Raw genomic sequence first — 14434 nt, forward strand, 5'->3', positions numbered from 1 at the left:
ATTTACTTAGAAAATTCCTTGTTGCTATTTATCAGTGCTGCATTTGTAAGTTGTTTTTTCGTCCTGGGCAGTATTTCTTTTTTCGTTGTATAGACTTGTATCCATACGACAGCTACAAATACAGTCTTGCAGGGGGTTATGTAGCCATGAGAGAAGCACCCTAGACCAAAATCTAGAACATAAACAGAAACAGGTATAAAAAAATGAACTTACAATACTATGAAAATAGTAAAACAAATTAGTAAGTGATAGCTTAATATTTTCTGAAGCTGTTTCTCTAAGCTTTACCTTATAGATTAGCACATTCTTTTCAGTGTCTTGACCATAAAACATTGCAGTGAAACCTCTGTTTGTATTGTTTTTAAAAATCGATTTGTAACCAAAGTTGCAAAGGAACAGTCAAGCCTTGCTGACATTATATGCCCACATTCCCTCAGCTCTTAGGTAGACATTAAAATGACTATCCCCCTGGTTACAGGCCTACAGATGAAGCAAACTAGTAATTTAATTGATGCTCAAGGCATGTATTGTAATGAGGTTCTCATTACTAAGAAATCTGACCTATGTGTGTCTGTGTGAGTGTTTGCTTGAGCATGTGTTTACTGTATCTTTTTTTACAGATATTGGCAGTTCTGCTGGTCTGACTTTTGAGAGCAGCCTATAAATACTTTGAGCTTTCCATCTCCGCTGCTAGTCCAGTTGGGGCAGCGTCTAAGCATTTAGTTTCTTGGACTCATAATACTTTAGCATCTTTCTGCAGTTCTTCAGTTTCTCACTGCTGTCCAACCGAACTGAAAGCTTTACTGAGCTGAAACAATGCTAAATCTCATTGAGACAGCAAAGAAACCCCAGACTGAATCATTGGTTTGACTGCTAGAGCAAATAAGAAACAAAGAAGAAACGTCTTTATGTGAAATATATGCCTGTCTATCTAATGTAATTGCAGGGCTGAGTGTATTTCTATATCTCTAGATTCTTTCTGTCTAACAATTTGATTGTCTGTGTTTGCTCTTGCAACTGTGCCTCAATCTAATGTGCCAGATGGTTTGTTAAAAACAGACCTCTCCAGAAGATCTTCTGCAGAAACTGTTTAGAATAGGTAAAACACTTTAAATATGCAATATTTGCAAACTGAGATAAATTAATCTCTCCACATTGATTGCCACAAAAATTATGTAAATAAAATTAACATGTTTTATATTTCATTTTTATGGATGTTTATTTTGGATCACTATTCTGTACATGTCCCAGTGATGACATCATTTTAGGTTTTCTCCAGATACAGACAGATGTCCTGTTATTTGAAAAACTTCTTGAAACTATTGTGAGGATTTGAGTTTTAATGTGTGTTTATTTTCTAGGTTTTGTTTCCCTGAGTCTCTGTGGTGTCCTGTCTCTTCCCCCTTGATTGCTTCCCAGGTGTGTGTTGTTCCCTAATTACCCTCCCTGTGTATTTAAGTCCACCTGTGTCCTTTGCCTCTTGTCGGGTCCTCGTCTAATGTCGACCATCATTGTTCTTTGTACCAGTCTGTTCAGTCATGGACCTTTTGTCTTCCGTTCTTCCCTGTGCTGTTTGTATGTTTGGATTTTGTTTTTGTGGCTTTTTCATTAAAATCATAATTTTTCTTCTACAACCTGGGCCCGCCTGCGTTCTCCCTCACCACCAACACCTCACGACAACTGTGTTCCAATAAAGTTCAGAGTTTCTGAGTGAGACAGAGGGCAATGGCATCTCAGATAATATCATACCTGCTAGTTTAAGGGGTGAATTTTATAGCCATTTTATAGCACAATCCAGTAACTATGCTAAGACGTCAGCCTGTATTTACCAAATATAGCTTAAAATAAATATGACACCTTGAAATTGTCCTGTCTCTTTAAAAACTCCTACTGTCAAAGCTAATTAAAATCATGATATATTTGTAATTAATATTCAGTATACAAAACAGTTATCTGACAATATTGCACAGAAGCAGTAAAGTTTATCTAGAACACAAAATACTAAAACTTGTTAAACACATTTTAATACAGAGAAACAGATTGGAGAGGAGAAATAATTTTAGAATCGTGAGCTGCACTATTGCTATTTGGGAAAAATTAATTACGACATTTTCCCCTTCCTACAACAAGGTTTAACCACTGATCCCCCTCTGGCTTCTTGATACATACTGAGTAAGCAAAGTAGTCCTTCTAATGAAAACAAAGCCAATATGGGTTTAGTATATTATCAGGGGTCTTATAAAGTATTTATTTTTTTCTTGATACAAGAGTGAGTGCACAATTGTTATAAACAATAAAGAACCAGTTATAAGGGAACAATGTCATTCAAATACTGTTGGACATACGTTTTTGTGACTTATTTTGTGAGCTGTTTCTTGTTTCTCTTTCTGCACAAATATCTATAATTGTGTTTTGCTACTTGCATTTTCAAATCTTTATTTAACCACATTTTGGCAGCTAATCCTTTGTAGCTTTGTCATTCACAGATGAGTTTGTCTCTGCTTTCAATCAACTTCAGATAATGCAGGCCTAGTGAAAAAAAAAACAAACTAAAGTTGCTTTTTGTGTTGGCTTTCAAAGTGTCAGGAAGAGATGATTTACAGTACTTTTCAGGGCCTCATTATCTAAACACACTACATTATTTTCAGAAAGTTGTGTATTTTATACCAAACAGGACGTTTTCCGAAGGTTGGTGGCATTTCTCTGTAGGACAAACACAAAACTAATTTGTTTCATTAAACAGGCTAATTTGAATATCTGTTGCATGCAAAATGTAATTGTTAAAAATGTATAAAAACAAACAAAGGGACAAAATGCCTGGTTCATGGAGATTTCAAATTGTGTCATTTCTATAGATATAAATACCACATTATTCCTGTGGGTTTTGTATACATATAGAGATTCAAGAATAATATTTCCAACTTTTGCTCCCAGCCTCTGTTAGAGGCATGACTGTAGGACTGTGAACTTATCATAGGGCACTTTGTGCAAAATTTAGATGCCAGGGGCTTTGATGAAATTGTGGCATGTTTCATGCCTTTTTTCCCCAGTCTCACAGGAACTAGGAAGACATTCTGGAATTACATTTATGTATTATATGTGCCTTCCTCAGCCAATAGAGCTTCTCTAGAGAGCACAATGACTTTCCAGAGAAATTGCGTATAGCTTAGAGTTCAAAGTCAAGTGAATCCTTTTTCTTACTCAATGGTGGTAGTGGAAGAAGAGGTTCTTTAATCAGTGTACTTCTACATAAATCATATTGTGCTATCTAAAAATGTAAAAGTACTCCACATTAGTTCAAATTGATAACTAAGCCCACCTGTCGTCAACTTAAAGAATCTAGCAAACTGCTGTGAGAAACAGTTTGCTATTTTGGCTATAAATATTTGAGTCAAGTCATGGAGTTCAAAGACAATGGTACCAAATACTGAGGAAATGGATGTGAACTTCTGATTTAGTAAACATTAATGGATAAATCTCTAATGTATTCTCTCTCTTCTTGTGCCAATTGGACAATAGAAACACGTTTGGTAATTCTAACTGACATGAGAGGAGTGTAGTCTGATTTAACTTAAGGCAGCGAGATTTGGTGTATGTAAACATCTAATTCAAACTGTAAATGAAGATACTTGTTTTACTCATGACACATGTCCTCTTGTGCCATTGACATGTTTACAGCAACATTTATTGTATTTTGGTCCTTATTATCAAGCAACCAACCAGAATTCTCATAAATGTTGGATGGTGTACAGTGGATGCTTGATTCAAGAGTAAGATTGAGAGACCCTCCTGGCAGTTTTGACATAACTACTTGGCTTCGAGGGTTTTTTTTTTTTTGTTTGTTTTTTTTTTTGGCTTGTCCGTCATCCTTCTTTGCCAGCTGTATCCTATTGTGAAGACAATTAGATTTTTGTGACATGGAATCCTCACGAATGAGTGATATCCCTCCTGTGGTGAGAAGCAGAATTTATTTATTTCCCTATCCCTACTGCACATGTAGTGGGATGAAGATGAAGAACTGAAGTCGGGAGATGGAAACCTGTGGAATCGGACCAGCACCACCCCTCCCAAGAAGCATAATTTAATCAAAATTTTGTGAGAATATTTGGCCGGTACTGTGCGGGGCTGGCAGGACGCCTTATGTAAGATTATTGGTCTCATTGGTTTTAGCCCCGTGTCAGTAAGCTGTTTGTATGGAGATGGAGAACACACAAGCTCTGTAAATAATGCAAATCTGGTTTTAGGCTTTACTTTGTGTTTCTTTTTCATCGTCTGTCTCTGTGCTGCTTTCTGCCATCTTCATTTGTTTTCTTTCTCTTTTCTGCTCTATCTAGCTCAAATAAACATTAGGATTGTGTAGATGTAAACTCAAGCACAAAAATAATCTAAAACCACCATCTATATTCATGAATGTTTGTGTATATTTATGCATGTGTGACCAAGAAATCAAACCTTGGTTTGATAAAGAAGTGCAAATCATACTTGAATAAAATGTAAGTTTTACAAACTTCTTAAAGGGGTTTATGAATAGTTGTAAAAGAGACTTTTAATTTAGAAATGTTTATTTTAAATGTAAAAACAATACAATAATACTGTATGTGGTTTTTGTAAATAAAAAAAGTCACATGAATGTCACCATGTTGTTTACACTACAATGGATTCTGGGTAAATGACATGCTTGGTCCCATTGCACTAGCTCCGACCAGCCAAAACAGCTGTGAGTAAGATTAAGCCTTTTCATTTTGAACTGGAGCGTGTTGGGATTGATAGCAATGTGGAATTCTCAAAGATTAATGACGATGATGAGGACAGAATTGGCTGAAGAAGTTGGTGTTTGTGCTGCTGCTGCCACCTTCAGCTTTGTGAATGAATCAGTGAATGACACACACCTTTTCATTTTAGTGATGGAAGATTCTGTCGGACTGTGTGATCCGGTTAGTAGTTCTGTAAGCAGCGCTGTCTGGTCTGGTAACACCCGTTTAACGTCCAGTCTTAGGTTTGATGTCATGTTCTTGGTTTCACCTTCAGTATAGACAAAAGTAAGAATAGCTTTGTTATAATTTAAAAGCGCTTCCAGCATTGCCTGTCTGATGTTTCTCCCAGTGTCTCTCTCGCTAGCCGGCATTAGGATTTAGGCGTATTGTGGCTAAAAACTCTCTCACTGCATTTTGTTTTAGCTTCAAAGGGAAATGACCACCTGTAAGGTACTTGATCAATTTTGCTTGTACAAATGGCTCCAAGTCTTCTGGAGAGAAACATCGAGGGTGAAAATGTAGGTCCTTCGAAAGTTGTGTTCAGCTCTTTCCCCACTGTGCTCTTTTTTGTGGGAGGCCATGCAGACTCACCTCACTATTTTGCTCAGTTTCTTTTTTTTTTTTTTTTCTAAATTACTGCCAACAGCACCGCAGTGTGGCATTACAACAGTCAAACATAATTTGGTAAAAAAAAAAAAACTCGGGTAAAGCTAGCCTTCCTGTGTTTACGCTGTAGATTCCAGTGCAGAACTGAACCAACCTTCACCCAGTAAAACCCGTAAAAAAACGGGAACCTCCATAGATGAAAAAAATATAATAACAGTTACACTTTTTTTTTTATAATTATGAGTTTTGGCATATCGCAAACAATTTTACAACATATTTAGGCCAATGTGTTAAACTAATTGTGGATCCCTCTAAGATGGCATGACAAATTTTTGATAATTGCTTTTGTAATGCTCACGCCTGCCAAATTAGACCATAACTGATTCTGATTTCACTGTGAAAACCACAAATAACAACCTTATTTTAGTTTATGTATAAACTGAAAATGTAAATGTCTTCATAAAAGGTTTTTGGTTAAAATAAAAAAAGTCAGAGGTTACAGAGCTGTCTATCCCTGGAAATCTATACACTAAACTGCTACAAGTTGTGGAACAGAGGGATCGGTACATTGAAATGCCAACTAAAAAGAACTATATCATGTTTTATTCATGGCATAGGTTTCAATTTACTCACTTTTGTTTTTCACATTTGTAACTGTAAAAGTTTGCTACATCACAACATCTTACAGTTTATGCTGGAATATAATTTTAAATGATGAAGAACTGTGTCCACCTCATTATTAAAATATTCCATTTACTGCTGTATGTTAGATTCTTAAGTATTTTTTTTCTGTTTTGTTTACTTTAAGCAGCTTTTCTGCTGTGATTTCTTCTTATTTATATTAGGAGCAGAATAAAAGCAGACACTGTGTGTTAGTCAGCTAAGCTGCGAAACCGTTTCAAAACAAAAAGACCAAAAAGTTAGCATTTTAAAGTGTCTGACATTTTATATTTGTGCTTATACGGTATTTAACTGTGTGTCATGTCTGCGTCATTCTCTCTCTGTATGTAAAGTTAGCAGATCCCATCCAACTTTGAGAATTTAGACTGTCATTTTGTATAAAGAATCTTCCATCACTAAAATGGATTCTCCAAAAGAAAAAAAGCACAACCTTTCTGTTTTATATTTTCAACTTTTTGTTATGAAGGTTTCACTATGCTTAAAAAGCATAGCCTTTCAAAATATCTTTAAAAGTTTCCTTTCCTTTCTTGAAGCTGCTTGCACATTTTGTGCTTCCTCTGACTTCATGACCTGACAGGGCTGGTCAAGTGTAAAATGGGGCAATTCCGGTTAAATCGGATGGAATAAAGTGTACTCCCCTAAAGGTTGGCCTCTTTTGCACTAAAAGTAAAGGAAATATAATTAACAGTGCTGGTGTTGAAACTGGTTAATTATATTGAGTTGACTGTTGAAAGATTTCTGCAGTCGAGAAAAATAAAAGCTGCATTTTGAACACATTGCGGGCAAAAACTGTTGCAAATCCAGAAAGTCACAGCTGACCGTGTTGTCTTTCTTTTGTCCACAGAGATTCTCAAAGGAGGTGTGTATGTTGACCAAAACAAGTTCCTCTGCCATGCAGACACAATCCACTGGCAGGACATTGTCAAGTATCCAAGGATTCATCCTATAGTGGTACCCACTAACAGCAGTGTTATATGTAAGTAACTATAAAGACAGGCCATCTAATAGAACAGTGATGCTACTACAATTTACCTTACATTTTCTGCTCTGTTCAAGGTTTCATAAGATTAAAGGGTGTTTTTTTTTTTTGTTTTTTTTTTTTCTCCCCCGAGACACTCTTATCCTGTATAAACACAGCTATATTGATTTACTCTGTAGGATGCATAGTATAACCACAGGTTAATCATTACACTCCAATGCTTGGGTTTAATAGGATACTGCATTGATTTTACATTGTGCTTCAATAACACTGTTGGTTGCATGATTGATTATTAAAAACATCCATACAGAGAACGAGATGTATCTTATTTTCCTTGTGATTTCTCGTTGTTTGCAAGAGCTAGATACCTCACAATATAAGTTGGAGCACAAAGACTTTACTTCCTCAGTGAACACATGTTGTGCTGCTGGCATTAACACAACTTCTAAGTACTTCAGACTTCTGAAGTGCTGAACAGATGTCTAACTTCCTGCTTTAGAACTTAACAAACTTAGAAGAGATCAGTTTTTTTCAATGATTTGTGTGCTTAGACCAAACAATCTCATTTTTTGGGTGAATCACTGATGGGTTTAAGAATTTGCTTCACTCTTTTTTTTGTTTGTTTATTTGCTGTTTGTTATGTTTTGTAAACATCCAATATGTAACCAATTAATTTGATTGATTACATTCTTTTAAACTTATTCTTCACATATGATTTGCAAAAGTGATCATCCCTCTTTAAAACCAGCATATTTTGCCCCCTGGTTATAGCCCAACATGAAATAATGCATGACTGTTGAGAGAGAAAACAAATTAGTGGTGGGACTCAATATGTTTTACTAAGTTAACTGCAGGGTGTGCAATTAGTGAATCACAACTTATCACATTTGAATCAAAAATCATGTATTGACAAATACACATTTTCAAAGTCCATTTTGGATTTGCTATGGAAACATGGAAACGCCCACCCTTGACTTTATTGTTTTATTGTGCTTGCTATTATAAATCATAATCTTCACTTATTCAAATCCCTTTCATGCCCCACTTTAACCTGCTGTAAGACATGTTAATGAACACATTGAGTTTTAATGGGACATATCGAAATAAGGGGGAGAAAAACAATATTTAGTCTGTCAGGGAGAAGGGGGGCGGTCGATGCCTGATGTGATTGTCAGTAAGAATAAATTAAGTCACCTCCTCTGCCCCATTTATTTTGCTCATTGAGCCTCTTAATACACTTCTTTTGGTTTTATTAATGCAGTGCTCCCACTGTTTGACATTTAAATCTTCTTGTCAAATCATAAAATAAAATGCATTACCATTTTTGAAGCAAAATACAAAGACAGTAGGCACATGTCCTTGGATTTCTTTTCACAACACTTGCTGGAGACTTCCAATGCATATTAACTACTCATGGCATTGATATTCTGCTCAATCCCCCTCCTCCCTGCAGCCCTGTTAGCCTCGGAACGACCCTGACTCCCATGTAAGTCATCTACCCCATCCAAAAGATCAAGGGTCTCCAGACTTCTAATCCACCATTGAGAACATTATCTTCATGTCATTCTTTGGGGGCACAAAAGCTTTATGTTGTTACAGTGTTTATCCTATCTGTGCCAATATTTTGTTGTCTTTTGGTTTCTTTATGAGAGAAGAACTTGATTCAAAATTCCAGCATTGATAATACGGGCAGACCACCGTTCTCTGAAACATCGAACAAAACGGACACTAAAACCGAGGCTGGGGAGAAGACACAGAGATACAGAATCAAAGATAGGTAAACTTCGAATGAAAGAAATGAAAATATTGCAGAAAAGCTCAAAGAGTAGCAAGTAGAGGATGGAGAGGCACACGGTGGACACATGGTGGGCACTGGAGTCCATCAAATGCTAATAGCTCTCATCTGAAGAGGCTGATGGACAAAGGGCAGCACTTTTCCTCATTCAGGCTCAGCTCCCACAGTTAGTCAATTACTTGAAAGTAAATTAAGTCCTTAAAAACTGAGAAATCCAGTTGCAGCACTGAGGATATATTTCAGTGCTGTTTACTGTATGTTGTTTATATGACTTCTTATTATTGTATTTTTATAATGTGAAGCACTTTGAACTGCCTTGCCGCTGAAATGTGCTACACAAGTAAGCCTGATTGATTGACTGATTTCTTCTTCCTTGTCCATTGCTTTATTCTCACTCTCTTTGCTGCTGCCTTATTTGGCACATGTATTGCTGTGTACAAAATACACCTATTTTTACAAAACAACCAAATGCTACAATTACATAAAGTACTTTTAAAAACAGCAGGTATAAATTGGTGAATAGGTAGTGTTTCAGTAGACAGAAATGCCTAAAAAAGTAATTTGCAAATGTGTCCTATAATTATACATTCAAGTTCTCACAATCGTTTATTTCTTGTAAGCAGTGCATTATTTCACATTTTAATTTAACAGAATTATCACACACACCCAGAATGCTGAAAATATATTTAAAACAAAGCAATGAATCTTGAAGATATAAAAAAAAACACAAGAGTTCAGCTAATTAAAACTTTTTTTTTATAAAACACTCACGCACTCAAGTTGAAACAAAAACAAAAAAGAGTAACAGCCAGTTGTACTTGTAGTCATAGTTCACAGACTCCAGATCATAGTTTCTAAAAGTTTAGCTAATGTTTTGCTTTTTCATGATTTTTTTTTTTTCTTATTCTTCTTTCTTGCAGGTCAAAAGTGTCATCGTTCCTGTACTGGGCGCTGCTGGGGCCCCAAGGAGGACCACTGTCAAAGCTGTAAGTTCAGTGCAGTAAAAGACAGGTACAGCTTTAGCTCACTTTCATGTTAAGGGGCTAATAAAGACCAGTAGTGCCTCAAAGTCTAACAAAAGAAAAAGCTTCTTTCATTTAAGTAATTAATTTATGTATTTGTCAAGGACAAAAACTAAATTGACATTTTGTGTACCCCAATTACTCAGTGCTGCAAAAACAACACTAATGATCAGAAAATAAATGATGTTTATTCTCACATGTGCAGATGTTGCTGGCCCCACCCGACTAAGCTAAGTGGAAAAAAGGAGGTGGACAGAATCCAGTTATTGTTTGACACCAAATAAACTCTGTATTTCTTGGTAATGTTTAAGACTATCCTTCTTCATAGTAATGGTAGATTTAGACTAAAAGTAGGGCTGGAATTTTGGAAGTGTCATTAATGTTTTGAAGTGCCTCAGCTGGAGTCTCAATTTCAATTGAGTCCTTCAGAGATTTGGTGCTCATCGCCACAGATAAATCATCAAAATAACAGTGCAAGAAGCCAGTCAGAAATTTTAACAATTGTTTGATTGCTGTGATGACAATTGATAGCTTTGTGCTCTGATTGTTGAAAAGAACTTTATTATTATCTATCATGCCTTTTCTCTTAAGAGATGCATATCTTATTTTGGTTAAATGATAATACATTTAAATCATAATCTACCGGTCATATAAAACATTTGGGGCTCAACTACAATTCAGAATAAAATGTAACTTAACTTTTTTTGATTTTGGGAGTCACCTATTCATACTGTTTGTTTATTTTATTTTATTTTTTAAATGTAACGTCCTCTCACTGTAATCTCACACAAAATCCATATTATGAGTCATCTGTGGACTATTAAAAGTGGTCTGAATGTGGTTTTGCTAAAGCTTTTGTATAAAATTAAGCTAAACAAACATGAATGCAATAGATTATTTCTTGTCATACACCAAAAAAAAAAACATTTCTTTATAGAGCTCAACTTCATTCTCAATTTTTTGCTCTAACTTGCAAAACGTTCTGCTTACTATTATTCCTTTATCTCAAATAAGTGGCAAGCCGGGGGATCCTAAACCTTATTTTATTATAGAAAATTTATGTACCATGCTAATAAACAACTAATCCAATTTTTTAACACTTCATGTGGAGTAGTTTTCACAAAAAAGCCTTTTTTCCATTTGCGTAAAAATCTGATCAACTAAACGGGAACCGAGCAGAGGTACCCAATTTCGACAAGTCAGATTATTCACTTTCTCCTCTTTAAGTTTGCAAGCAATTTCAGTGGAAATTAAAAGACGTTTCTTGAAAAAAAAAGTTTCCTTCTTCCAATCACTCTGTTCTCTGACATCTTCATTTATGCTTTTTTATTCTGACAAGAGTTTGTTCTGCGGCTCTGATCTCATTACGATAGTTAGGAATAAACTATTCCTCTACGTAAGGTTGACAGAACATCACTGACTAGGTCCAGATAAGCCCTAGTTCTGTCTTTCTGTGGGTGGTTACCTGTTATCACAGTTTACCTCCTGTCTGCAGCTTTACATTGTGTGCATGTCATTATCCAGTCTTCTTTCATTGCTTTCCACAAAATCTTTACATGTTTTATGTTCAGTTAGATATAATAAACTAATTGCGAGATTGTTGAATTATAAAAATTACTTTCATTTTGGCGTCTTTGAAAAACATCAACATTTAAATTGACCTAGAAAATGGGGTCATTGTCCTTACATTAGTTATAGGGTAAGGAGGGGCTGGTTCACCTTGGACAAGTTCATAGCTAATATTTAATAAGCGCTTGGTAAATTTACATTTTGCTTTTCAAATTAAAGCGTCTTTCTGCTTTTCATAGTTATACTTTGGGTCTCACAAGCTGGTAGTAGCTGATTCTATAGTCAAACTATGTAACTATATGCTAACCTGCATTGTGCCCCTATATTGCCCCACTATTCCTAGTGTGCAGTGAGCATTGCAGCTGTAGGTTTAAAACAGCTTGAGTAACAGGTAGCACATATTTTCTTTAATATTTCCATACAGCCCAAATTTGTGTTTCTAGTAACAGAAAAAAATGTAGTTGGCGACTTTCAGCCTGTTGAATGGCAAAGTGCAGCAAACAGGTGGGGGAGGGGAAGTGCTGTAAAACTCTCATACACACAGCCAGTCAAAACTCTGTCTATGCTGGCACTTTCTGGTGGTTTTAAAATCTTAGCTTCATTGGAGAAATGTTATACCTTGATCAAGGCAATTGTCAAATAAATACATTGATTTATTTGACAGCAGAGCTGAAACAAAAGCAAAAATGGAAACAAACACCGATTTCAGGGCAATTCCAATCAAATGGTAAAGTCGTATGCATGTTTTTGAATTGTAGAAAGTAACATGCAAACTTGCTACGTATTCCTTTTAAGACATCCGATCTATATCGGTGTTAAAAACAATACACAGTATAGTTGTTTTTAGAGTTCAGATCAAGCTGTATTCCAATTAATCATTTATTAATCATTTTTTTAAGTTCTATTTGTTGGCTAAAATGAGCCAAAAAATGTGACAGTTTTCTGTGTAACTGAAATACAATCAGGCTGATTGCAAGCATGAGGTAACTGCTAGCCGAATCCTTTAAGCCTTCAAGGAGGGTTGAAGTATTACCAACAGCATTTGATCTATATTGTATGCTCATTCAGTAGAAGGACATTAAGCTTTAATTCAAATAAAAATTTAACAGAATATTTTATTACAAGAAGACATTGTTAACTACAAAACGTGGTCAACTTACACCTTTTATCTTTGGAACATTTCTGTTTGACCAAAAAAAAAAAAAAGTTTTTGTTTTTGTTTTACTGCAGAAGTGAGAAAAAAAAAAAAAAGCAAGGAAATTTTTGCTCATGTAAATAGCAGCTGAAAGGCACTGGCTCCTGTGACTGATGCTGCTGTCCACAGTCTGTTCAAATGGAAGCTCCCAGGCATATTTCATGAGATGGATTCTTTCGGTATTTGTTGTCACCAGGCACTATTTCTTTTTCCTTTTATTTTTTCTTAAAGTGGAAGTTTTAAAGCTAAATTGATAAACAACATTGCATCTCTTACTCTTGCTCCCTTTCTCTTTCCTCTCTCTGGCAAGGTCATTTGTTTGACGGAGTGTCTTTAAATAAAGCAGGCCTTTTCATTTTAGTCCAGGCACCATTAATAGAATGACGCTGAAGGTACGTTCGGTGTGGGGTGAAGTGTGTGCTCTTGGTCACATTTTTCGTTTTGGTGACTTTTTCCGGCGGGGGTATCCATCACCCTGATAGTATCTCGTCAGAGTAACGGTGAAAGAGAAATGGAGCATCCAACAAAACATCATGAGCCTCCATTGAAAAATGCAGAGAATTATACTTTCCAGTTTTGTGTTGCTAATATTCTACATTGATGTATAACTGTTACATGTAATTTTTAGTTTTGTATAGTATTAATTTTGAAGAATAAATAAATGAAACTTAAAGAATGCGGCATCAATATTCCGCAACTGAAAACTCAAATCAACAGCTAAGATGATTGAAATTTGGGCATAACTGACTGTTGCAGCATTAAACACATTAAGCCAGGTTTTGCGATAGTCATGCCAATGTTGAGGTTCTAGGAAGTCTGAAATCTGAATTAAAATTTGTGTTCTTAAAAAGTGGGCCCCTGCCAGAAAGCAGATCAGTTAAATACATTTTCCCTTTTTTGCTCGAAGAATGCTCAGACACCTAGCAAGAATTTTCCCAGAGGTGCGTGGTTATTTGAGCTGCTAAGGGACTTTTAGTTAATTATTGGGAGGTGCATACATATGTTTGACTTAGTATGTATAGTTTTAACCCTGTATTAATCAGAGAAAAATCAAAAAGAAGTTAAATGCTAAATTATAAAAATCATTTTGGTTTTTATAATTTATTGATGAGTGTTGTAGGAAAAGTTTTCAGATTTTTTGATTAAAAGACATAAATGTAAACTTTTAAATATAAGTCAATGCAGATAAAATATTACATGTAAAGAGGTAGCATATTTAGAAAAAAAAGTATTACATTAGTATTATCCTCAAACACAAGTTTACCCATTTATTGCAGGAGCTTTTCTTGGATATTTTTTATTACTTTATTCCGTTTTTCCCCCCTGATCTCTCACATGAGTCCAAAAACTCAAACTTAAGCTGTGCCCATTGCTACTTATCTTTGTCTGCAGCATGTTCAATGTGCATTGACATATGGCTGCTTGTAAGAGAGGAACGCAGCCATACGGTAGCCCATATGATTGCAAAAGGCACATGAGGAAAGGGACGGGCATCTCTCCATTGTGACAGCGATGCACCTTGTTAAATGGCAATCACTACATCTCTGTCACATTCAGCGATAGACCCTCAGGTGTGCTTACAGGCAGAGGAAAATATGGTTGAACATGACAGAATATAGCTTGCTAAGGGGAAAAAAAATCACAGATGCAAGCACACAAACACTAATCCTTACAAAGTTTTGCCAGCGATGGTTGCCAGCGATGGCAGCAAGAAGACTTGAGCATTGTGCCATTCATTTCAGCAGTGTATCTAGCACCTGCTCAAATATGGTTGTCAATTCACCTTTTAGAGTTTTTTTTTCAGTGTCAATAAAGTTTTTACCAATGGCTGAA

At 35.7% G+C, this 14434-nt stretch overlaps 1 protein-coding gene across 1 annotated transcript in view; it reads left to right on the forward strand.

Moving 5' to 3' along the window:
- Positions 1–14434, forward strand: part of erbb4b (erb-b2 receptor tyrosine kinase 4b) — a 186278-nt gene that overhangs the window by 98481 nt on the left and 73363 nt on the right. Inside the window, exons 4-5 of the mRNA XM_088003702.1 lie at positions 6886–7017; positions 9628–9801. Of these exons, the coding sequence (XP_087859828.1) occupies positions 6886–7017; positions 9628–9801 (306 nt within the window). The remainder of the gene's footprint in view (positions 1–6885; positions 7018–9627; positions 9802–14434) is intronic.

The sequence above is a fragment of the Poecilia mexicana genome, unplaced genomic scaffold (assembly GCF_051168715.1).
Source record: "Poecilia mexicana isolate PSO_F unplaced genomic scaffold, ASM5116871v1 scaffold_2, whole genome shotgun sequence".
Classification (NCBI taxonomy): Eukaryota; Metazoa; Chordata; class Actinopteri; order Cyprinodontiformes; family Poeciliidae; genus Poecilia; species Poecilia mexicana.